This window comes from Dermacentor variabilis, chromosome 3, assembly GCF_050947875.1.
Source record: "Dermacentor variabilis isolate Ectoservices chromosome 3, ASM5094787v1, whole genome shotgun sequence".
In the NCBI taxonomy this organism is placed as follows: domain Eukaryota; kingdom Metazoa; phylum Arthropoda; class Arachnida; order Ixodida; family Ixodidae; genus Dermacentor; species Dermacentor variabilis.
The window spans coordinates 162,322,172-162,348,291 of NC_134570.1; the positions used below are offsets into that span (position 1 = coordinate 162,322,172).

Below are 26,120 nucleotides of genomic sequence, written 5' to 3' on the forward strand. Positions count from 1 at the left end.
CCGAAGCTGTCAGAATGGAAAGCCAGGCACTCAATTCTCGACTAAACGATCTTTAAGATAGGTCGAGACGAGATAACCTATTGTTCTTTGTAATACCGGACTGCCCGACTGAGACATGGCCTCAGTCGGAAGACCTTGTGCAAGACGTTTTGTCTCGTCACCTTAAGATACAAATTTCCGACTCGGAAGTTTCCCCAGCGAACAGATTAGGATCCTACACAGATAAAAAGACAGCCAAATATCATCAAGTTTTCGTCGTCTAATGTCAGGGATGCAGTCTGGGCGCAGAAATATAAGCTCAAGGAGACAGGTGCATCAGCTAGCGAAGATTATTGGTGAGCTACGTGAAACTCAAGGAGGAAACTAACAGAATTTGCAAAGGTAGCCGGGAAGACGTACTTTCTTCGCATGAATAAACTGATCATGGACAAAAAAACGTACGTTTACTGCTCAGTAAGTGATAGCGTACGCGAAATCGCTTCAGCACGATCAGTAAATACGCATGATAGGGCTGGTACTGTAACTGCACGTGCTGGCACTTCCAGAGCATCACAGCTATGCCCGCCCAGATCATGCGCAAAAGACGCCTCCATTTTTCTTTCCAATATACGGAGTATTCTGAGTAAACGCGTGGAACTGCCTTCCGCTATTCGTTCCTGCTCTGCTGATATTGTTGGTCTGACGGAGAGTTGGTTTCTGCAAAAGTTAAATATGAAGAAATTTTGGACTGTGAAAAGTGCTACAAATTTTACCGATGTGATCGTGATTACCGGTCTGGTGATGGTGTTCTGCTGGCCGTTGCCGATAGCCTTGCTTCCCATGTTGTTCCAATTGTATCCTCTCTTGAGCTTGTGTGTGCGCGCGTGCTCATTGATTCTCGCAAATTAACTTTTTGTATCTGTTATCGGCCACCAAATGCATCGTTGTCCTTTTGTAATGGTTTGGCACGACGTTTGGCACGATATTGTTAATCAGGCGTTCGTCACATACCCAAAATCGCCCCTCTTCTAACTTGGCGACTTCAAGTTTCCTGACATCAGATGGGAACGAGAATTGCCTTCGTCAAACACAACTCAGCTGAAAGCAAAGAATTTTTAGCTTTTTGTCACGACTTCAACTTAACTCAGCTTGTTCACTTTCCCACTCCCATAACTTCCACTTCCGCTGATATCACTACACCACTACATCAGACCTAGATTCATTCTCATTCATTCAACTCATTCACCGGGAATTAGCGATCACTCGACAATTCACTTCACTCTACGGGCAAAGATTTCTAAGAAGAAAAAAAAACTAGGGTCATCGAAGACTACGGTAAATGGGAATGGTAAATGAATGGGAAATTTCAGGTCTTTGCTGATCGGTTTTTCGCCGGTTTTGAGCAGCGATCGGTTCAGGACAGATGGTTGCATTATAAAAGCAAACTCTTGTCTCTTATTGATCGTTTTGTAGCTAAGAGGAAAGTTTCATTATGTTCTCGCTCACCATGGTTCAACAACACGTTAAAGCGCAACAAAAACAAGCGGATATTTCGACGTGCAAAATTCACAGCCAGAATAGGCCGCTGGTCTTGCTATCAAAAATTTAACAGAGAATTCTGTACTGCGCTTTTAAAAGCCAAGAAGGAATTCTTTTATAAAACTCTTCCTTTGCTTCTTCGTTCTAATCCCCGTATATTTCGGAGCATTATTAACGGTACTAAAAGGACACACATTCAGTTAATCCAATCTGATGTCCCAGTAATTCAAAGTGAATGCTCCAATGTTCTGAACAATGTGTTTGCTACTCATTTTCAGAAGAGCACTCCCACAGTATTTCCGCATATACCAAAAACCAACTTCTTCCCAATGGATTATATCCCTATTGATGCAGTTGGTGTCGAAAGGCTGATTGTCAACTTAAAAGTGTCTTTGTCGGCCGGTCCAGATTGTACTTCATCAAAAATGCTGAAGTGTACATAAGTTTAATCTGCACTGCTAGTGTCAAAGCTTTTTCAACAGTCATTACAGATGTCTACACTGCCCTCTGATTGGAAGATAGGGAAGGTGGTCCCTGTGCATAAATCTGGTGATGTGCATTCCCCCAATAATTTCCGCCCCATATCAATAAAATCCATTCCAGTAAAAATCCTAGAGCATATAACACACTCGCACCTCATTGAATTTCTTGAGTCCAATTCCTTCTTCAGCATTTATCAGCATGGATTCCGTAAAGCAGTTTCGGGCGAAACGCAATTGCTATTTTTTACTAAAGACTTGTTCTACTCGATCTACGATATACTTAACTTCTAGCTTAATGAACTTAACATAGACCCCAATGAACTTGCACGGATTAAGGAATTTCTCTCTAACCGTAGTCAGTATGTGACTTCTAACGACTTTTCTGCACTTAATTCTGCCGTAACATCTGGTGTCCCGCAAGGGACCGTTTTGGGCCCTCTGCACTTCCTGATTTCTATTAATGATCTTCCTACTTGCCTTTCTTCCTTAACTGTCCGACTGTTTGCACATGACTGCGTGGTTTACCAGAAAATTACTAACCATGACGATTATCTCAATCTGCAACGTGATATAGATAGGGTATCTGAATGGTGCAGTCAATGACTCATGACACTTAATACAACTAAATTTAAAAGTACGCACGTTTCTCGCCACAGAACTAATCATTGTCCGCGTACTTACTGCCTCAATGATAATCCATTACCATCTGTTGACAGCCATAAATACCTTGGTGTTCACATTTCTTCTAATCTGTCGTGGAATACGCATGTAGAATATGTAACTAACAATGCCAATCGCATGCTTGGTTATCTGCTTCGAAACTTTTTTGATGCCCCATCGTCCTTGAAGTTAACACTTCACAAAACCTTGGTACGTTGCGCATGCTCTATATGGGATCCTACTCAGACTACACTCATTCAAACGCTTGAAGCCATTCATAATCGCGGCGCACGTATCATATTGTCAAATTATTCACGTCATTCCAGTGTCACATCTATGAAAAGAAACCCTAAACTTGCCTAACCTTTTGTTGCGTCGAAAGTCATCTCGCCTTAGCCTTTTTCATAAAATCTATTATAACAACGAGATGAACGACGTTCTGTTTCATCCACCTCATTACTTATCTTCAAGGACCGATCATCGCTTCAAGGTAGGGCTACCTTCTTGTCGCACAAAATTGTGTAATGGCTCTTTTGTTCCTAGAACAAGTGTCGCATGGAACCACCTTCCCTCCAAAATCGCCAGCATAGCTGATGACCACAAGTTCAAGATCGCTTTACAAGACGCCTTGTAATATTTGTGTTTGGTTGCTGCACGCCTTGAAATTTCTTCCCCACTCCTTTCTGTAGTGCCATGGGCCCTGAAAGTATATTAAATAAAAAAATATAAAATAAATGCTCTTCTAAGTTGGGCTCCTGCGGGAACGATGAGTTGCTTTACCGCTTAGCGTTTGAAAAAAATTGCGAAAGTATACGCAACTGTGCTCCCTTAGGGAGCATCTACCGCGACACAAGAGTTTGAGTCGGCGCAGAGCTGGGTCGGAGTATCCGAGAGAGCAAAGAGCCACCCGGCCGTGCGTGTGGCGCTTGTTCTGAAAAAGAATAAACTTTCAGTGCTAATAGGATTTATGCTTTGCGGTAGCATGAAAGATGAACAAGAAAACCGAGGTGAGTAGCGCATAGGAGACTCTCAAACGCGAAAAAAGAAACGGTCAACCAACAGAAGGACGACGTAATTGCGCGTGACACAGATTATACGAAATAAATACGATATGTGTCAATAGCGAGAACGAAAAAATTCACCTACAGTTGCGATACTCGCTAACGCCAAATTTGAGCGGAGCTCTACACGTGCTTTCATTCCGCGATATACTGGTTGGCGCGGTCTATTTATCTCCTACGGTACGCTGAAAATGGAGTCAAATGTGGCGCGACTGCCTCGTCAATCGCTGAATTGCGAGAGGCAGCGTGTGGGTGACGCGAGGGCGCGATTCACAGCAGCGGCAGCACACAGACCTTCCAGAAGACGCGTGCTACTCTCGCGCCATCTTGTAGTGATCATCGCCGCAGAGCACGTCTTGTGCGACACTACGCATTTTTTGTCTCACTTTCTCTCTCTTCTCCTCCGCTTTTCGTCTCAAAGTTCCGCTGCACCCTCCTTCTCCGCTTTCGTCCTCGCGCTCTATTCGCTTTCGCCATCTTTTAACCGCCGCTGCGTTCGTTCTTTCATCCTTCTATGTGCGCGTTCACTCGGTTACGCCGATGCTCCCGTCAGGAACGGGCGTCTAAGCTCTGCACTCTAAGAAAGAATGAAAGAAAAAGATCATAGGCATATAACGAACATCTAAATCAAATTAATTATGGGGTTTTATGTGCCAGAAACAACATTTTATTATGAGGCACGTGGTAGTGGGGGACGCCGGATTAATTGTGACCACCGGGGCATACTTAACGTGCCCAAAATGTGTAGGACGGAGGCTTTCAGGCATATAAATCGAATGACTTGCTTGCTTTCTTCCTTTATTATGGCGCGAGCCCACTACAGGTAATTGACCAAGAAGTCGACGGGGGGAGAAAACGGGTGGGGCGGGGGGAGAAAACTTGAGGATGAAGTATAGGTGAGGCAACACTTGAAGTTACACAATGAATTAGGCTAGAGATATTTCGGTTAGCCGCATTTCTTTTAGTTGTAGACGTGTGCTTTTCGAAAGGAAAGCAAACTAGAACATAACTAATGCATAAGAAACCATCACCCTCGATGTACGTATGTCGACGTTGTCTTCTTTAACGTCGACAATTCGGTGATCCTTTCCTTTTTTATTTTGCCGCCGACTAGAGATAAAACCTTATAAAGGAAGCAGATTTGCCATTTTGCACAAATGCATCTCTCCAAGCACCACTCAAACCATGAAACTGTAGGAGTTCTAAATTCGCTTCGACTAATGGAACAAAACCTTGGGCAAGTATGCGTCTCCGATAGAGATCGTTTTAAAGGGAATTAATCATTGTTTTAATGAAAATAAAACTTCCTTTGTTAACAGTCTGGTTTCGGTGGGGCTCCAAAATTATATCGCGCTGAAATCAGTGAGAAATGGCCAGCCATGTCTCGCGCCATTTGCTCTCGCCACGAGGTAGCACTAGAAGAAGACGAGGCTTCCAGGGCTCGCACTCCTATTTCTTCCGTTTTACTGGATTGAAACGTCTCTGTAGTTCACCGCGAAAGAACAAGCGATATGGTCCCAAACAATGATGCTCCCGGCGAGAGGAGAAGCAAGAAGCGACGTCGCTCTCGCAAACATAGCGTGAGTTCCAGTGGAAGTGTGTCGTCTCGCAGCTCGTCATCCTCGAGCAAGTCCGAAGCAACACGCAGGCGTCCCAGCCATACCGATCTAGAAAAAGATCCGAAAGGCTCCGCGATTGCCGCGCTGGAATCGAACCTGCCGGTAGCCACGACCACCGCCCTTCAACTGGACGAGGTAATTCCCTCACGCGACAAGAGCCCTCTCAAACGGAGGCTGTCTTTCGCCGCCGATTTCCAGCTCAAGTCCTCGGACCCCAGCGAGCCTCAGCAGCTACTCGCTTCCGCTGACTTTGGCCCGGTAGAACGTCACGTTGCTGCTACGACTCCTCCGACGACGGAGAAGCCTGGAGAGAGTAACCGGCTCCCAGAGCAGAAGGACCAACAGGCGCCCCAACCAGAATGTGAAACCGCCCTGCCAGCTCAGTCTCCGGAGTGCGCCGCCAGCGGTGCCAATACACTCCAGACGCTGTCCGCGACCTCGATCAAAGAGAGGGCCGAGGGCTCTCCGACGCTCTCTGAAGGACAGCCGGAGCCACAAGATCGACGCAAAGTGAGCCAGTCAAGTCGCCAAGCGAGTTTATCTCACCAGCACGCTTCGTTGTCCTCTGTCCTTCAAGAACTTACCACCATCAACAAAGAACACCTCGAAGCCCAGCGAATCAAGTCAGAAGCTCGGAGGACCTCGTACTATGATTCGGATCACGTGAGTTTCATACTACTTGTCACCTTTTCACTCTCCTACCCCCCTTTGTGCCGTTCCTCACAGTTTTGTGTCCAACATTTCTGAAGACAATAGTGTAGTGATAAAGTGACTAGAGCAGTTTTGCGCAGGCCTTCCCGGTTCTAATGCGTGTGAATAAGCGAAGTATTTTTCTCGTATTGACGATGCGGTCGGCATAGTCGCCGACAGGCGAACGAAAAACGCGCAGTGCGCCCCGAGAACAGACACGGACGCAGGGAGGATGCAGGAATGAGGAATGGAGTGTTTGCTTGCTGAATCAGATGCTAATGGCCTTTGTGGTATTCCTTCAATTTGGTGCCTTTCTAATGGTTAGGTAGTGCCCCCGGCGCCGGACTCGCCTCGTGGGCACAACGCTCTTTCGGGAACGTGGCATCTGTTTCAGCAGTAAATACGGTCTCCATAACGGTGGCCTCGTTATATCCGCGTGAACGCTTGCAGTTGTGCTGCTTCCAACTTGTATTAATGCCCAGTGGTTTCGCGTGCGGTTGATCGGCACTTTTTTCGAACACTTCCGTTTTGTCCTCGCTGACCAACGTTCGCAGACCGAGTTCGTCCATCCCGTCGTTTCCATCTGTTGGTCGGTGGCAATGTTATTTTAGAAGTTCACGCTGAGTCGTCATCTTGCCCATCTTGTAGTAGTGCGTGCGTTCCGTTTCTCCCTCCTTCGCATTTGTAAAAATACGGACCCGTCATACCGTTTGGGCTTCCCCGTCTTTTGTGTGATGCCATTCGTATCATTGTGGGGTCGTATGCGCATCCTAGAACTGCCCATGTATTTCTTCACTTTAAGGTCACGAAAAAGTATTTCAAGAGCTAAGGATTGCGTTAGCTCTGTATTTCGAGTATTTGCTGATTTTCAAGGTAACTGGACAGCAGCAGCAACTAATATTTCTCTATACGAGCTCAGTGCGATTACGGTGAAGCAGTCCAGTTTGCCTGATGCTTCCTGTCTATTCGTGTGATGGTTGGTGTGAAGGTGATTTACTTAGCTGATTATTGTTTTGCCAGTTTTGTGGGCGGAGTCAGTTGTGTTAACCTTGTTTGTTATGATCTTCCACTTCTAACTAGCAGTCACAGCCTATCAAAATGGTGGTGTCGCTGTTGTCTTCGCCCCAAGAGGTACTATGAACGTTGATGGAATTACGTCGCATTGCATCAATAGTCACCTTGTTAGGACAGGGAATCGGCTGGCTGCAGATCGGACTAATTTCCAGGGCTTCTTATAGCATAGTGGTGGCATTAATTGTACCATTGAAGGGTTCACTAAATCTATTTATAGCCTTATGCGCCTCCCTGCTTTCAGTACTCTTGGCCGGCTGAGCGCAGTTGGGAGCTTTGAGCGTGCATATATATATATATATATATATATATATATATATATACATATATATATATATATATATATATATATATATATATATATAAATATATATAACGGTAAACTGCCTTTCGTTGCCTTTCTTCGCTATAACGCTGGGCGCCTGATATTCCCGGTCACACAAACAGCACGCGTGTTATCAGCGTCGCATAGCGTTCTTGACAAGAAAATAGCAAGCGCGCACTTTTCAAGAAAAGAAACGACAGCAAGACAGATGACGATTCTTGTTGTTACAAAAATAGGCCCTTCGCCGATGTCGCCGATGAGTATTTGTTATGGTACAATGACTATACCTGACGAGGTAAACAGTGGTTGCAAGTAGCAGATCTCTTGCGCGCATTCGCCTGGTGCCCCGGTGACGAGCATATTAGGCCTCGTCGCTCCGTCTTTTTAGCTTGACCCCCTTCAAATCGGTTCCATAAGACTGACCCGACTATATCTGTCAACCGTAGGAAGCTCAAGCTGGGGCAACTTCGTTCGTGCTGCAAACGTTACACTAAAAAAATTATGGGGTTTTTCGTGCCACAACACTTTCTGATTATGAGGCACGCCGTAGTGGAGGACTCCGGGAATATCCACCATCTGGGGGTTCTTTAACGTGCACTTAAAGCTAGATGGAGATGTATGGGAGAGGCCTTTGCCCAGCAGTGGGCGAAGCCAGGATGATGCTGCTGCTGCTGCTGCTGCTGCTGCTGCTGCTGCTGCTGCTGCTGCTGCTGCTGCTGCTGCTGCTGCTGCTGCTGCTGCTGCTGCTGCTGCTGCTGCTGCTGCTGCTGCTGATGATGATGAAGATGAAGCTAAGTACCGCGGGTGTTCTCGCATTTCGCCCCCATCGAAATGCGGCCGCCGTGGCCGGGATTTGATACCGCGACCTCGTGCTCTGCAGCCCAACACTATAGCCACTGCGAAACCACGGCGCGTAACGTCGCACTAGTGTTAGGAGACGCTTCTGAATATCACCCAGTCTCACCGCTTGGCGGTTCTTTAGAACGGTACTGAAGCTCTATCACAACCTGGACCACCTTGTCGCCGAATGTCATCGCGTCCGATTAAGTTTCTTCATTAATAAGGTCGTTGGGTGTGTCTGCACAGATCTTCTCATCGAGTTCCTGGATTGGCTGAAAAGGCCACTCGATCCTCCTCAACGAAACCGCGCAGCAGATCACCAAAGTCAAACTTCCGGATTTGCCCATTAGTTCGCTCAACTTCGCATGTTGTGTAATTCGTTGTCGTAACTTCATTTCTAGGAAGGCTTTCTCGTAGCGAATTTGGCGTCGGCACAAACCGTCGGATTAATTTACATCGCGGTCATCGCTGTCGTTCTACTTCGTATTGCTCGGCACCAGGTGGGGTTCGTTTGACTTGTTAGTGATGTAAATACCTTCATAACCTAAGAAAGGCGACCTTTAGGTCATTTAGCTGTAGACGACCAAGGAGCGAGGTCACGCAGCTTGAAGGATAACGCGGAGCGACGAATGCGATGCTGTTCATGTATGACAAAGGTCCTCCATTCGTACTCAGGAATTAGTAGTTGGGTGCGACTTAAACCTGTGTCTTAACGATGTATTCAGACTGTCCAACCAAGATGCGTCCTAGCGTTAATGCGTCCTAGCGTAGTAAATGTGAGTTGCGTTGAAATTCCCGTGTCGGAGGGGGGGAGCGGGGCGCGACAGTGCATGTGCTCAGGTTGTAGCATCAATAACGATATTCAACATCTAAGCAGTCTGTGTCGCATACAGTCATGTTAAATGAATATTTTCTCTGTGCCCGTAGGTGGTGGAAGCAATACACATACGGTGTCCACAAATGATCCCACCAGATGCGAAGTAAATTCGACATCCCTCCCCCAAAGCAACCAAATTTACAAAGAACAATATTCCGAAGGTTTTTATGAGCAGTAGAAGAAGATTTAAAAACGTAGCTAGATTGAAAAAGAAAAAGAAACGTTCACAAAAGTGGTCGTTCCCTTGCATTCTAGAAGCTCGCTGTTGCATTGTTGAAAGAATGACTCGCATGAACAGTTTCTTGGAGAGCGAGCAAATGTCCACCACAACAGGCGTGCTAATCAAAACATTTACATTTTTCCTCATTGGTAATTGCAAACTTAATTAAGGGCTAACGAAGTGTTAAGTGTCATGTGCCATCTTTGCAGTAATGCACTAGGCGTCATCTTGTCTAAGACGCGGCAAAACGAAACTGCTCGTTCGACAGCTTAATTTCACGCATAGCTACTTCTTTTACCGTTATTCTGTGGTGTCCTCACCCTGCCGTTCGCTGTTGTGTGCGAAGCAAGAGGCTTTTGTTAATGCATGCAACAAGCCAGGCTTGTTTTCTTTTTTTTTGTTGTTGTTATTACTGACGGGAGGAGGGCAATTGCCATAATAAAATCATCGCAGAAAATATAATCCGCATGCTGATCAGTGGCCTACGGGCACGGGATTTTCCATTTTGTTCCAGCGTGTCCATTTGTTTAATGCGACATGTATAAGAGACCCTTACAACACCCCCTCCGGACCCCCGCCCCCCCCACTGGTACAGTTTCTTTTTTAATCTGTGCGTTTTCTTTTAACCCCATGAGCTTCGTTTAAATTAACGCTGAAAGGCAACGCACCCTTCCGTGCCACTATTTTTGTAAGTTTTATGCCAAACAGTGCTGTTCTACATACGCGGCACGTTGTGATATTAAAGTGTTTGGAGCATTTTGGCTGTACGAAAAAAATATCTAAAAAACTGAAAAACTCCTCACGGGTTAGTGCGGCACATCTTGCTTTAAATATTTTCCACACGAAAGTAAAATCAAGGTAACATCTGGGAAGAGAGCGCGTCTTTCGTGAAATTTGTAATTTTTACTCGTACCAAAAAGAAAAGAAGGAAATCGCATTGACAGATTAACACTTGTGCGCAGGTGGGTCATTTATTAAAGCCATTTATTCAGGGAGAAAAACTGGCCAGCTCAGCAAAGTCCATCAAAGCATGTTTGGTCACGCTAGAGACAAAAATGAAAGAGCGGTTACCACGTTCGGTGCACATGGCTTAACCCATCTTCCCAGCAGCTCACCGACGGCGTAGACAGACAAGACTTGCGCGCTTTATTCTCAAGCAAGTCGCTGCTTCACCACTCAGCACGCTGGTGCTTTTCCGTGCTTCATTTTGACATTTAATTAGTGCGCGTCTCTTTGTTTTTCAGTTCTCGTACCGAGCCGCTGCTCTGCATAGTTTTGCTAACCGCGTGTTTCCAGGCTTGCTCATGTTATTGCGCTGTGCTTGATGCCGGAGTGCCTGTAAGCAGCTAAATCTGCAATACTTGCGAACGCCTGCAGCACAAAAGCAGTGCGAAAAGCAGTGATACGGAACGCGAGTGGGAGAGAAACCGCGCAAAGTCATTTCTCCCGAAGCACTGACACATGAGAAAGAACAGCGCGCGGAACAAGTTAAGCCTCGACGCTCAACTTGCTGATCACACTTGTCCTGCATTTTCACGGCATCATGCATGTGCGACCTCACTCGCACAGTTTCGGGTCGCACGCTCCAAGCGAGAATCCTAGCGCAAGCAGAACATCCAGAGTTCATGCATGGAGCTTTGTGCATAGAGTTTTATAAGCTCCGAAGAACACCACTATACTGCCGCAGCTTCGATTTTTCACGCGAGACGCGTTTTCTTGCCGACGAAATGTGTCTGGAGGGTTGGAATGCAATGCCATGTTATCATAGGCGCGACTGCGAGGAGGGGGCGGGGCTCCGGAGCCCGAGCCCTCTCCAAAGTGTCTCCGCGGGCGGGGGCCCTGAGACCCCCCCCCCCCCCCCCCTGCCCCCAGGCGATGCCGACACCCGCACCACGACCCCATGAAGTGTCATGATAAGGGTTCTGTTGCCCACATCATTTGACGTTTCTTTTGAGTTGCCTTGTGAGTTTTCACCTAAAGTTTTACTCCGTTTAAAAACCTGCTGCATCATATTCGGTGCGGACGTTCACAGACTTTAAACCATATTTTCGCTCTATTTCTGCGAATCCTACCAATAAGATCACAAGCGTATTAGAAGCACCAGCGGCGGCTGCCCCATCCGTGCTTTATAACTTCAAATTTTTTTCTTAATTGAGAGTGTGAACACCATGTACACACACCATATCTTTAAATACGTACAAAGGAAAAAGTTTGTTATATTAATTCAAGAAAAGCGGTAGCCATCTAACAATTATGTTTAATGGAATGGATAGTCTATGCATAGAGAACGAATATGTTGCCGTATGCTCACCTCGCTTCAAATTATTTTGCATGCTTTTTTTATCCTGAAAGAAACCTGCACACTTCAGTGATCCCTTCGCCAGAGCATTTTATCAATGCCGTGTGAAATGCACTTGAATGATACGTGCCTCAGTATTGCTTTTCCTTCCATAGACAATGCTAATCACTCATTAAATAAGAATACTTCAAATTATTTGCATTTATCAGTGATGGAAACATCGCCACTTTCATGAAAAGGTCATAAATACCTATATAATTCCATCAGAAACCCGAATGAGGCCAAACCTTATTCACTCGAAATCAGATCCAACAGCAGCCATGCGCAGCAGCGCTCATACTCGGACTCGCAGAAAAACAAAAGAAAAAGAGACTGCAATTTCGCCGCGAAGGCGACGCAGTATTAGTGATAGCGAAGTATAAAACAGTTACACGCAGGAAAAATTTTACCGTGTAAATCCGTGTAAGGGCCGCACCCGTGTAAGAGCCTCACAACCAACTGGACCTTCAGTATATATTAATATGCTTTTATATATTAAATTACATATAAATTGCGCGGTTATATATATATATATACATATATATATACATAAGAGCAGCAATCGCCATCGGTGCGCTGGTTCCGATCACGCGCAAGATCGAATTTTCGCACACAGTGTAATTTCGCGCTTCGCTACAAGATGGCGAGAGAAGGCGAGCGCTGAAGTACACGGCGAATTTCATGCATGTAGTTAGAAAAATTAGGTCGAATGGACGGTGCCATGTAAGGCTCGTCAAAATCGTGACATAATAGTGCGGTGCTTGCACGAGTCTGTCTATGCGTTAATTCTATCGGTCGCATAAATTGTAGGTAACATTCATTTATTAATTAAAATAACAAGCATAGCCTAATGCATGGACCAAGTAAACCTGTAAATATCGCACTGGATGACCACATGCGCTGTCACAACGCCGGAATTATGAAGAAGGCCGCCAGCGGGGGCGAAAGATTCATACAGCCGCGCGATTCACCTCGCGATCCGCAGATTAGATTGATCATCATCATCTGTCTAACTTTATGTCCGCTACAAGACGGTCGCTAACAACGATATATCCAATTACCACTTTCTCTTGGACTACGCAATCAGCAAAACTAGAGGCGCAGAAAGACAGCCCGCCAAGGAAGAGAACGCGCATGAAGTTGGCAGCCATCCCTGCTTGGCCTTAATCACCGAACCCGCCAAAGATTACCGACAGATAGATACGACACGCGGGCCGCGTAAGCGTTAGCCGCGCACAGTCATTCCCAGCTACGCCTCTCCTCCCCAAGCGCGAATTTGATCACGTGACCTCCAACAATCCCAAATATTGAGCGCGTGGGAAGATAATCCCCATCAAGCCGCAATCCTTCTCGGCTGAATGTTACGTGCTTTTTCTCGCAGCCACAGTCGCTCATTTAAATGGCTTTTGTACTTTACAAGGTACAGCGACGTCGAGAAATAAAATGACAAATAGAAAACACGCGTCCAGCTCGCTTCTGCCGCGGCTACGGACGTCTCGGTATGCACCGGCTACAAACACGCATGAGCGCCAACGACAGAGCCAACTGTGGGCATGTCGCTTGTCGGTACTTGACCATTACCCGTCTGACGCTGAGAAGCAAGCGTATTTGCCACTGTATATCAACACCAACGGAAGCATGACACGAGGCCCGCGGGGAGACAGCGCACGCGAAAGGACCACCCTTCTCGGATTGCAAATTCCAACGCGGCGCAGAAAATAAAGCGCGCCACCGGCGTATGTAGCACTCCCCAGCCGCACGGACAGCCAAGCGCGGTCTCTAGACACAAGAAGAAGACGCCCGCTCTTACTTACTGATTGGGCATAACCGATTAATTTGTACAATCGTTCGCTATCGTTTTAATGGAGCGATGCGATAATGTTGCGTGGCGATAAGCCTTGATAAAAGAAACAAGTCGGGAGCTATCGCACATATCTGACGCGTTCTGTACCAGGGCTCCAGTTTTACAGAGTGTTTCTTCTACAGCAAGACATTCATCACCTATTCGGTCTGCAAAAGTTATCAGGCGCTAATACGAGGCAAGGACGCAGTGAGGGCAGCTTCAGGGAATAGAGGCATGCTTCAAGCAAACCATTTCGCTTATAAAATACGCTAACAGTTATGCACACGAACATAAATGGGGTACATAACAGCGAAAGCAAGGTGAGCCCTTTTGGGCATGAAAAAACGCTTTGTTGCGCTATTTAAAACTAGATATTCTATGCTGTACATTTCCCTTATTCATTTTTATTCGTCATATATGCTTTATCAGCTGCTCAATAAAGTAGTCCGCGCTGTTCCTACTTGCTCTCGTGTCGTTCCGCACTTTTTCGGATCTCGCTGTGTCATTATTTATTCATTGGTGTGTTAATATGCTTGTTTATTCGTGAGCCTGATAATCCAATAATCCTTTATTTCTCCACCGGGAAATAAATTAAGCCAATTGCATAAGGCATGCTGTAATTAACCTTTGCGTTGCGGAGTCGCATTGATTCGTGCTAGTAATTGCACTTATAGGTTGAGTTAAAAAATTCTTGTATATTGTGTAAGTTTTATACATGTCGTAGTTTATCTGCTCATATGAACTTCCGACAGGAAAATATTTCTTGATTACATCGATGTGTATTAACAATTTTAGAAGACGTTACATGGCTTTTACCATTGATGCGTGTTTGTGCAATCTAATACGCACAAAACACGTATATATGTACCTCATTAAATGAATTCACTTGTCGTTTGCCTCATCCGGGAGACTCAGGCTGTGAAATTCAACTGTCTCCTTCAATGAGGTCTCGTAACTACTCAGCAAGGCTGGAACATGATTGACTAACTCTGCGAGGTCACCCGAACTTTCTTCGAGTGCGAACGTGATTAAACGTTATATATATATATATATATATATATATATATATATATATATATATATATATATATATATATATATATATATATATATCAACAAGGAGGAGCGGTCTCTCCGGAAAGCTGGTCGGGCTCCAGCACTTACTCCTCCCCGCCCATCCCCTGGAAAAATAGAAGCTTTCCGTCTATGGCTGTCACAACAGCATTAGTCAGAAATTCGTGAGCGCAGGGGAAATTCTTCCGAGTAATTGGCTCAACGTTCACAGCACACGTCACCTTGAAAAGAGACTCGACGAAAGCTTTGGTTGCAAAGCACCACGCCACCCAAGGCCGTCTGGACGAATATCTAAGGCTGAAAGAACAGCGGCCGCAGCTTCGTTGATTGGTGGGAGCGCAGTGAAGTTCCGTTGGCCCGATTCGCTGGACGATGAAGGTGAACGATACATTATAGAGTTCTGAATAGCCACACCGCGAAGATCGCCTTTCCGCACGACATAAAGGCGATTCGCAACTACGTCACAGAGAACATGGTGGACGCCGCCACTGTAGGCAGCTCACTATGTATTTTGAATAACCTTTTTTTTTTAAATCTGCTTACATGCCTCTTTATTTTTATATTTTCTTGCAGGCTCCACGCAGCTCTCAGGTTGTCCTAACTGCAACAGGTGTGTCAATCAAGGTGCAGCACGTCACCCTTATGATCGTCCTCCTGCTAATCGTGACGGCCGTGACAATCGTCATTATGTTTCTCTTCGCACGAGGCTCCAAATCACCACCATCGCCACCGTTCTGCAAGACTGAGGACTGCCTCGCCCACTCGTGGCGCCTCTCTAATGGACTAAACCGCCACCTCGATCCATGCCACAACTTTAGCGCCTACGTCTGCTCCGCTTGGTCGCCTCCGAAAGGCTACCTAGAGTACTCCAACTCGGCCATGGATGACGTAAGGAAATCGTGGTTTCCGAATTTCTACAGCGTACTCAGCGAAGGGACGAAAACCATTAGTGCGGGCCGCAAACCAATGGCCATGTACGAGTCCTGTATGGGCAACCAATCACAGTACGGCTCGCACTTGGACATCTTCTGGAGATTCCTCAACGAATGTAGACTATCCTGGCCAGAGAAACCCGCACCAAGTGACACCAGCGCCCTCGACGTACTGATGACGCTAGCATTCAAGTGGCAGGTCCCGCTATTCTTCCAAGTGCGCGCTATGCGCTTGTCCCCACCGAATTGGCGTTTCATATTAGAGCCCGGTTCCCTCATACCAATTTTGTACCAGCACCATCTCACAGTCAAAAGCACCGGCGGGTACGCGAAATACTGGGCCACGTTTTTCTACATCCTTAACCGAAACTACAGTAATTATCGGGTCGACACGAAACTTATCAACATGGCTATAGTTATGGAAGGTGACGTCTTCAGAAAACTGCTGAACGCTAGGCGTCTTCCGGTAACCGAACCAGCTCTGGTGCGAATCGCTCGAATCGGACTCCTCACTCCGCCGCTGGCCTCCAAGCTGTGGCTACGTGCCTTCAGGCAGACTGAGCTTGAGCCTGAAGTGAAGCCCAACGACCAGGTTTTCATAGGCAACGTAGAGTTCTTCCGGACTATGGCGACCGTGATGTCATCGTACAGAAAAACCGAGCTGCTGTCCCTGATCGCCTGGTCTTGCGTGCAGCTCTTGGCTCCGGCAGCGGATATCCAACTGCTCGAGAATCGGTACGACCAGGGCGTCACCATATATCGGCCGTACTTCTGCGAGCGATTCGTCGAGGCCGCCTATCGTCTCCTGGTGATTGCGCTCAGCTCCGTGTCGCGCTTCACGCCAGCACAGCGCGCTGACATCAAAGCAGGCTTCGACAGCTTGGTTTTGGCTGCTGCGGACGCGGCCAACGCAACGCAATGGTTGGACATTGAGAGCCGGAAGCTAGCGGTCGAGAAGCTGCGTTCGACTCGACTAAAGCTGTGGCCCCCCGAGCGTTACCTCGAAAACGACGTGCTCGAGCGCATGTACAGCGATTTTCCAAGCACTGAACTTTCATTTGCCGAGTACTGGGTGAAGACTAGCCGCTGCGCTGCAAGGACGCATGACCCGCACGCTGACATCGACGTCTTCAGCTTCGCGGTCAACTATGCACTGCCGTACGTGCTCTATGATGCTTCAAGCGGCGACGTCAAGGTGTCCGTGGGCGCGATTACTCCGCCCTTGTACTACCCTGGCGGGACCGATGCCATGTTCTACGGGGGTCTGGGCTTTTCCATGGCGCTCAATCTGGTCGCGTCCGTAGACAGACAAGGACTGCGGTGGCACCCGAACGGTACATTCGGCCACTTCTTTTTGTCCAGGTAAACTTCCTGTTATTGATGCGGAAATAGGTATTCTGGCATTCCTTTTCTTTAATCGCGTTAGGCCTCAAGCATACCTTACATATTAAAGAATTGATGCGTTGAGTCATTAATTTCGTTAAAAAACCTATGGCAGCACTAGGAATATGAGAGACGGCGTTCAGGAGCGCTTCGGATCTATCTTGAGCTCCTGGAGTTCTCTAAAAGGGAGCTGAAGAGTCATCGAATTCAATAAGACGCTCATATACGGATGCGGGAACCTTATAAACTATGAAGGTAAAATTTGGGGGGGGGGGGGATTTTTCACTTAGGAGCGACGCAATCGTCGGTTCAAATTGCGCTGTAGCTCCGCCACCCGTCGAGCGCCGCGCGCTGCTGCTGACGCTGACGATGCGAGCGCAGACCGGAAACCGCGGCCTAGTGATCTCAACACTGGTGTTCCGCTCCTTCGCAGAGTCTGCGACCGTGCCTGACCGGGCTTATTTCTGCGTGCGTGCCGTCCTAATCTGCTTCGCTCGACCCTACATTCCTTTGTTTGTATATAGGAGTGGTAGTTGACGTGCGTAGCATCAATTGAACTTGTTGGCCGATCATGCCGGCGTTCCGTGCAGCCTACGCTTGCACGAACACCTGCGGCCGCGACGATGTTTCGATGTTCCATTAGTTCCTGCAAGAGAAGAAGCTTTCAGCTGAGTGGGAGGCTGCTGTGAAGCGAAACAACTTCAAGCGCTCAAGAACAACAGTGTTGTGCTCTAACCACTTCCGTGACGATTACTACCGGAGTTTATGAATAATGCGTGCTTTGGTTTCTCCTGAAAGAAAAAAAATGGCACGCTGAACGGAATGTGCATGTTTATCTCCCACCCTTGACGCAGGTTTCATCGCGAAGCGCCGCGAATTTTTTATTCGCACGTGTGTTGTGAAACAGCCTGCAGGCAGCCACCATAACGCAGTGCAAGCGTAAAGTTTGCATGTGTTTTAAAGGCTGCTCACGCCAGGACGCTGCGCTCCACCTTCTCTCGCACACATAGAGAAACCGACCATCTCACGTAGCTGACGGAATTCGCCGGCAACAAGTAGCGTGCGGATGGCGCGCTGATGAAGGTTCTATACTACCCGTGCTACAACAGGCGGTAAATTTTCCCGCGTTTAAACCGTCTATGTAGGTTGCCGACAGCTTTGGGGCAGCGCACAAATGCCGAAGATCGCATCACCGCTTACGTTCAACGAGGAGGCATGCAGGAACATAACACTACAGTTGTTTGCCCGGAAACGTACTCACTGGAACGCTGAATGCAGCTTAGGAAAAAACATACTCGCCAAAGAACATTTCCAACACAAGGGGATGCTAACACTTCGCCTTCGTTGACGTGGAAAGCAGTGCTTGCACCAGCATTTTTTGTTTCTTGGAGAGGCCGGCTCTTCGCACTCGGCTCGTACATGTAGGGAGTAAAGTATTAACCCCTTACAAGTGATCTCGCACGCGACAGCGACAGCGCGACAAGCGAGGCGATGTCTGTCGCGTTCACTCGTCGCCTGCAAGCCGAACTCCACGCGAGCGGCGGCTTTGAGCGACGACTTCCCGGTATGAGGTCAGCTGTATACGCGCTGAAAGTAGCGTGACGCATGCTTTATCAATTTAAGTTGATGTAGTTTACTGAAGAAGGAGCATAAAATATTTCTGAAGGTCTTGCACTAGGTTCTTGTTTTTGCACGTATAAAATTCCATAGTTTGCTCGTTCCGTGCGACAAACAGTGGTATTTCAGTTATGTACATCCAGTTTCCGATTTGCACTATTGGCTAGTCGCTCATAGCATTTCCGGGCGACAAGCGGCGAGTTCTAGATTTCTAGAAACGAGCGATCGAGCGACAACACCGAGCGATCTGTTCAAGCGACGGCCCGTTTTGTCGCTCGAAGCCGTCGCCCGTCACCGTCGCGCGCAATATCGCTCTTGTGGAGTTTGGACTTAACGCCGAACTCCCCAGAGAAACGCAAGCTCCCGAAATTTTCCATGACCGTCTCAGCAAAACACCACCGAACTACCTTGAACCGTGCTTCGTGTGTAGCGGCAGCAGTCTGTCCGGACGAACACCATTGTTGACGTCACGAGGCGCCCGACCAATCACAGGTGAAAACGAGGCGCGCGAGCTGGGCGTGTCTGCTGCTGCACTTTTGGTCGAAATAAAATATGTTTTCGCTTTCTTTCGCTCAATTTCGATGCGATATTCGAATTCAGAGGGTTGAAAATCACGACGTACCGCTCTTCACTAATTTTTTCTGGAAAGCTTTCAGCTTCCCATTAATGGGCGCGTAAATATAGAGGCTTTTATTTTAAAAGCACTCCATTGTTTAAAATTTTAAACAGGCAGACAGAGCAATTGTAACCCTTAATCTGAACTACTCATTGAGGCGTTAATTACTTCTAAGAGAAATCAATACATATGATTGAACAATTAACATAATTAGGATAATTACATTTTATTTGTAATTATCAGAACATATTGTAGCCGGCGATTTCGCAAGGCATGTGCACTTTAACATTCTCAGAACTAAACCAGTTTCTACACATTAATTTTCATGGTTTCCAACATAATGCATTGGCGTTCCAGTTACTTCCGTTCTTCAGTGCATAAAACAGCAATGCCTCAAAAAAGTAGGGAGCAGCAACAGTGAATTCTTACCGCAAGTTTGACGGTGCATATGTCGGAATCTGTGCCACCCTCAGAATTTCTTTTATGTCAGCATGCCTTGCATATACAGTGTGTCCCATATAACTTGACCCAAGAATTCAAAACAGAAAGGCACGTCGAAGCGAGTTGAAACGAACGCATGCTATTTGCAATAGCCTATAGTAACTCAGACAATTTTGTTTTTTGTCTAGAACTCGCTAGCTAATTAGTTTGATTAGCCAACTTTTTAATTATTAGCGAAGAATCCCAAGTGTGATACCTAGATTTGTAGAGCACCTTCAGAAACTACCGATCGAGTTGCTCCCTTTACGATACGTCTCACGTAGTCCTTTCTTCCGGGTCGCAAAGAAAGCCCGCGAAATATGGAAAAAGCTACGTGACGGAGCGGTTGCGCAGTGGTATCGTGCTGCTCTCAAGCGTGCGTTCCGTGCACAAGGTCGGCGCCCGTCGGATGACGGCGAAAATGCATGCTGCTGGCCGAGCGCTGCCGACGATATAAAGGGACGCCCAGCCGCTTCCTCGTCGTCAGTCACGATGCAGCTGACCTTGTTCACCGATCGCAGGCTCGAAAGCAGCACAATACCACTCAGAAAACGCTCCGTCACGTGCTTTTTATTATATTTCGCGGGCTTCCTTTGCAACCTGGAAAAAAAGGACTTCGTGAGACGTATCGTAAAGGACACAACTCGATCGGCGGTTTCTAAAGGTGCTCTACGAATCTGCCTATCCTACTTGGGGTCCTCGGCCAATAATTAATAACATGGCTAATTAAACATTATCAATTAGTGATTTATGGGGAAAACAAAAAAAATGTCTGAGTAACTATGGTCTATGGCGAATAGTATGCGTTTGGTGACATTCGCTTCTGACGCGCCTTTCATTTTAAATTCTTGGCTCAAGTTACGTGGGACACCCTTTATACACTCACTAGCTACAACTCGTAGAATTAAATATGCATGTGCCGCCAAGAAATTAATCAAAACGGTAATTAGCGTAATCACGGTAATTCTTCAATTAATCTTTTTCATTTCTCGTAGGAGTAATGGACCGCCTCATCTTGTGATTAGGTCAAAGGTGATTATAAAGTTATGTTTTGGGAGGTTTTAAATACCGAAACCAGCATCTGAATATAAGGCACGCCATAGTGTGGGACTCTGCAATAATTTTGACCACCTGCGGTTTACTAAAGTGCGTCCAACGCTGGCTACACGGGTATTTTGCCATTTCTCCCCTATCAATATGTGGCAGCCACGGCTGGGATTTCATCCTGATGCTTAGCAGCGTAACACAAAAGCTGGTAAGCAACTATGGCAGGTGCTAATGATTAGAAATGTCCTGTCTGCCACAGGCAGCATTTCAAAATTGGCTGCAACTACAAGAAAAAGAACCGTGTATATGTGGCGTTCTTGCTTGTTTTCGTTTTTTGCACCATATCGTTTGTTTTTATTCACCCGTGAGAGATAGCGAAATTCTAGTCCTTGAGCTGGATTACTCCAAGCGGCACAATTTACTCGCACGAGAAATAGAAGTGCATAAAAGTTTAATTGACAGAAAATGAATAAGTAACCTTTAGAATATTTAATTTACTACAGATATTGCCAATTAGGAGGTAGTGAAAAGTAGCGAACTTCACAAATTGTAGTCGGTGGGTTTGCAAGTCATATGCACAGTGCTAGCAAATGCTCAAGATGGCGCCGTAATATGCGTCGTTAAATTTGCGACAAAATGTATTGTTGCGCTTCTATTTTTATTAAAACGACGTTTTATACATTGAAGCTCAAACGTAACTGCGACGCCAATGTATTTTATCGCCAACTTCGGGATTTAAGTACTCAGAACTCGTATCATCCTGAAAATTCAGACCAAGATGGTACGTATTGCCATTTAACCGGCTACATATTAAATGGCAAGACGTACCAACTTGGTCTGAATTTTCAGGGTGATACGAGTTTGAGTACCGGCTACAGTTCGTAAATTTCAGAAAGTGCTGTAAAACATAAGTATTTAGTGAGAAACCCGATTAGTCAAAGTTTGTTAATTAGTCGATTGTCCAATGCGATTTCTCGTGCACGCAATGCCCAGTTCTTTGAGAAATCCAACTCAATGACTACAATTATGTTTTCTAGCCCAGGTGAATTTTAAAAAATAATTCTGCATTATCTAAAGAAAAACATACCGGGTATAAATTTGCGAGAGCATTTTTGCATTTCGTCTACATCAATATGCCGCAGCCGTGCCGATAATCATACACCTGACCTCCTCCTCAGCAGCAGAACGCCATATAACCACTGCAACACATGCCATTAACGCCAAACTATTTTTTTTTCTGCGATCATGTATCGTTTCAATATCTTCAACAACCATCTGCAGCTCTTCCGCGAAGGCCTTCGAGGAGAGAGACGGCTGCCTAGAGGCGCTAGACGGGCACGCCGCCAGTGGTGGAGACAAAACCCAGAGCATAACCGGCGCAAGGGCCAGCATCTTTCCCGAGATCCCCGCTCTCGAGGTTGCCTACGCGGCGTACCAGCGCGCAGCCAGCGACAGGGGAGACGAAGCCCTTCAGGGAATTGTGGGGGGCTTCTCGGGAGACCAAGTGTTCTTCATGACACTATGCTACATGACTTGCACGCGACCCGATGCCGTGGGTCCGCACACAGTGGACTGCAACAAGGCGGTGCGCAGTTCGGAGGCCTTCGCCCGGGCATTTCATTGCCCGCCCGAGTCCCAGATGAACCCCAAGATGAAGTGCAAATTCTTCGGGTGAGACTCGGGCACTTCCCAAGGACTGCGAGACGACGTTTACGTGGAGTCGAACGACACACCTTCATGTGGCGTGTACACATACAGATTTCTGCACAACGTCGAAAGCGATGTCGTCGCCAGCCATGTACTACATACGCACTGTTTTATTTCGTTTCTGGACTGACGTTAAAAATCACGGGCTCTCTCTCTTTCTCTGAGGATTTAAATGTAAATACCTATGATATATTCGTTGTAAGGCTTCGTTGCGCTCTAGATTCAGTGTGAAGATGTTAATGAATTAACTTCAGACAAGACGGGTGCCACCTGACCGTAGCTTTCATTTTCTGTATGCAAGTCGCGAGATGGAACGCTGACGAACTTTTTGAATGCTTAAGATACGCATAACGCGATGTGGTTGTCATTTCTCGGAATTTACAACGTTGCCACCTCCTTTACCCTTCTTCGCCTTTGTTTTTCTTTGTAAAAGCTAGCTGTTCCTGTATCTTTTACTGTACAATATAAATCCTGATGCCACGGCTTCTCATACCGCGCAAATTAAGTAATGATGCACATGTTGCTGCTTCATAGCTAAAGCTTCCCCAGGACTGCATACCTGCCCATGCAGAAACGAACTTTGCGGTGAAAGCGTTCATAAAGGAAAGGAATAGGTGTGGAATGTGCTCTGTACTTATTATCCTTTTGGCTTAGTTATTCTATTGCTCCCAATACAGAAAATAGAACAAAGCGCTCCTTGCAAGTTACCGCAGCTTGTGCATTTCGCAGAGCTTCCATTCGAGAGTTAACACATTCTGATTCACTCAATCACTGGCTACTATAACATTTTTTTTTTACATTTACCCCATTGATTTGTGGTTGATGTGGTTTGACCTACCAAGTTAACACGGGCCCGCCGAATGGAAACGTCGAGCTATTCATGTTGATTGACTATGGGTGTGACGCTGTTGAATTGACGCCACGTAATGGCTCCGAATTTCTCGGCGCTAAACATGAGCCCATGGTTTGTCGCTGCATTGCCACAGATATTCGAAAGTGTCTGTAAGTATCTCGTGCGGCTGCGCAACGACGTAAGCGCCCCCTACCGTAAACAATCGCGAGTGGGCAACACCCTCTACAGAACTTAAGGCCTTCTCGCTGTTCCCTCTCCCCATGAGTTACGTCAAGCAAAAAAGGCCCACATTGAAGTTCCGTGCAGCGTGCTACAAAGCTACGAGCGGCGCAGCTGTGTTGAAAATGAGACGCGAAAGACCAAGTGGGCGACGACGGCCATAACAATTCGATTAGTTCCGGGAACCCTGCTGCTCCTTGGATAGCTTCGGGGTTAAAAAAGTCCTGGCATGCTGCGACATGCTTGCGAGCGCTTTTCTTTTTTTTGTGGACGTTAACCGTGCACGCATTCTCTGCGCTTGTGCTGCTATTGCGGTTGTGTCTCCTGCACGCCCTCATTGCCGCGGAATGTGGATAATGTTCATGCAAGGATATGCCTAATAAGTGTTGCGTGCCCAATTGCTCGAGCAATTAGAAATAGGGACCGAAAAATCAGGCGTTCATGTTTCTGCAAGATCATTGACAGACTATTGGGTGCCAATGCTAAGGCAATGAAGAGAAAAGCTGGAATTCAGTGGAATAAAGCAGCAGTTTCTTTGTAAATAGTTGCACGAACGCTTTATGTCTCCACTGCTAAACTCATTTGAGGTGTTAATTTGTGCACTCGAAAGCGAAATTATTCGTTTAGAGCGTAATGTAGACTAGAATAAGTACATGTGTCCCGAATGTGAAGAAGGGAACACCAGTGAAGTTGTCATGAGATATGTGTTATGGTGCAGTGCAAACATTTTGTTGAAGAACTTTTGTGGTCACATGAACGGCAAACTCTATGACGCCGACGATAAATCAAGGCAGAGAAGCTCCCCTGAAGAAAAGGGCAGCACTGTGACTTTTCAGTATAAGCCATGCTCCCTGTCATCATTTACCCGAAATTCGTTCTCAGTCCTAAGGTTGAACCATTTCATTATTTATGGATGGGCTTTTTAATAATGCAGCGCATAAATAGTTTTGCATAAATAAAATAATATTGGAACTCCCTCTGTTCTCTGCGGGCTATCTGCTCAACTATGCCTAAAGAAATAGTAACTGCGCTCCGGTTAAGGTTGCCAGTAAGGGCGCGATCCCTTCTTCAACCCGTATCCCCGTGAAAGCAGCCATGACGTCACTCGCCGAGCGCTCAGGCTTTCTCTTGTCTAGGCGTTGGAGTCAGGCGCTACCGCCGATAACCGTTGCGAATGGAAAGGGGGAGGCGCATAGGAACCAGTAGGAACGACAGAACATGTGAATGCACGCGAAATGGCGCCGGCGCTTACGTCCATCCCCACACACTTGTCTGTTCACTGTTTTCATTGAATAACATGAAACCTGAGTTTCAACGCTAAATCTTAATTCTAAATTTTCACCTTCTTTTTCAGAGATATCAGCCAGACGGTTCATATCACTTTGCTTGTTAGCAAAGTTTCTACTATGGTGCCCGCCTGCTTGTGTGAGAGGCTAGACGGTTCATATCACTTTGCTTGTTAGCAAAGTTTCTACTATGGTGCCCGCCTGCTTGTGTGAGAGGCTAAACCCAATATCACTTCTTTCTAGCGCCCTTTCCATCAATATCATGTACACCATGAAAGGCGGCTGGGAAACTGGTCAACCCTGTCTGAGTCTCTTCTTGATATTAACTTTCTCTTCGCTTATCACCCGTACCCATTCAACGCAAACGGTACTTAACCCGCCAATGATCCGCGCCATATGCCGAGAGCACGTAACCACGGCAGCCTCGTTCAGACGCACTATCTGTTCTTCTACCGTGGTACCGGCCCCACTTCGGCTCTTCCGCTGGCTCCAGATGTCGGACATGTGGCATCGAGGAGGATTACTTGGAACACCTAGTCCTCCAGGGCGCCAGTTGTTCCCCGCGACAAACCGAGGGCACCACACTTCCGCCAGCATTTGGGTTTCGAAGCGAACACGGAGTGCGGGAACCGGGTGTGGTGGTGTCTAACGCAATGCGCGTATCTAATGCCAGGCTGGCACAGTGGTGGCCTATGACTTGGCAACGGCACACATCGGCCAACTCTGTGGGGAAGAGATGAAATTCAGTGTCTAAAAGTCAATGTCTGTGCACCAGGTCGGGCTGTGTGTGCAAAGGAGCGGGGGTGGGGACTCCTCCCCACGTATATTTTCCCCATTTTTTATCGCCATGTATATATTTATCCGGCAAGGGCGCTTTAAAGCAGCCCGCCCGTTATAAAGGGATCAGCCACAAATCATTTCCTTCATCACCACTGCTAGCAGATAGCACTACTATCACTATGGAAACAAAAAACTCATTGCCCTTCCACTCTGTGAAAAAGAATGACGAGCGAAGCTTTGTATGTGGACCCCTTAATGGCGAACTGCATCTCCGCCACGCGTCGGGCCGGTACTGCACTATCTTCGGGATCGGCCCATGTATAGGGAGTGCGTAACGCATGTTTCTACTCTGCCGCGGGTCGGGCCGGTACTGCACTGTCTTCTGGATCGGTCCACGTATGGGGGAGTGCTCAACGCCTGTATCGCCTCCGCCGCGGTAGGCCACTATTGCACTATCATCGAGATCGGCTCACGTATGGGCAGCGCTTAACGCCTGCTTCGTCTCCTCCGCGGCTCGGGCCGGCATTGCACTTTCTTCGGGATCGGTGCACCTACGGGGAGATCTTAACGCCAGCGTCAACT

General features: G+C 46.9%; 1 protein-coding gene across 1 annotated transcript; it reads left to right on the forward strand.

The window, feature by feature from the left end:
- Window positions 1-15,956: 15,956 nt before the first annotated feature.
- On the forward strand, window positions 15,957-22,368 carry LOC142574870 (phosphate-regulating neutral endopeptidase PHEX-like). Its single transcript, XM_075683871.1, has 2 exons — window positions 15,957-16,912; window positions 21,975-22,368. Exons 1-2 carry the CDS (start codon window positions 15,957-15,959, stop codon window positions 22,366-22,368), a joined length of 1,350 nt encoding a protein of 449 aa, XP_075539986.1.
- Window positions 22,369-26,120: the final 3,752 nt, after the last annotated feature.

Bases quoted from the DNA above. Each gene is read 5' to 3' on its own strand.
- LOC142574870 (XM_075683871.1), top strand. From the start codon at position 15,957: ATGGCTATAGTTATGGAAGGTGACGTCTTCAGAAAACTGCTGAACGCT. The intron at 16,913-21,974 runs GTAAACTTCCTG...AACCATCTGCAG, and splicing joins GGCCACTTCTTTTTGTCCAG to CTCTTCCGCGAAGGCCTTCG.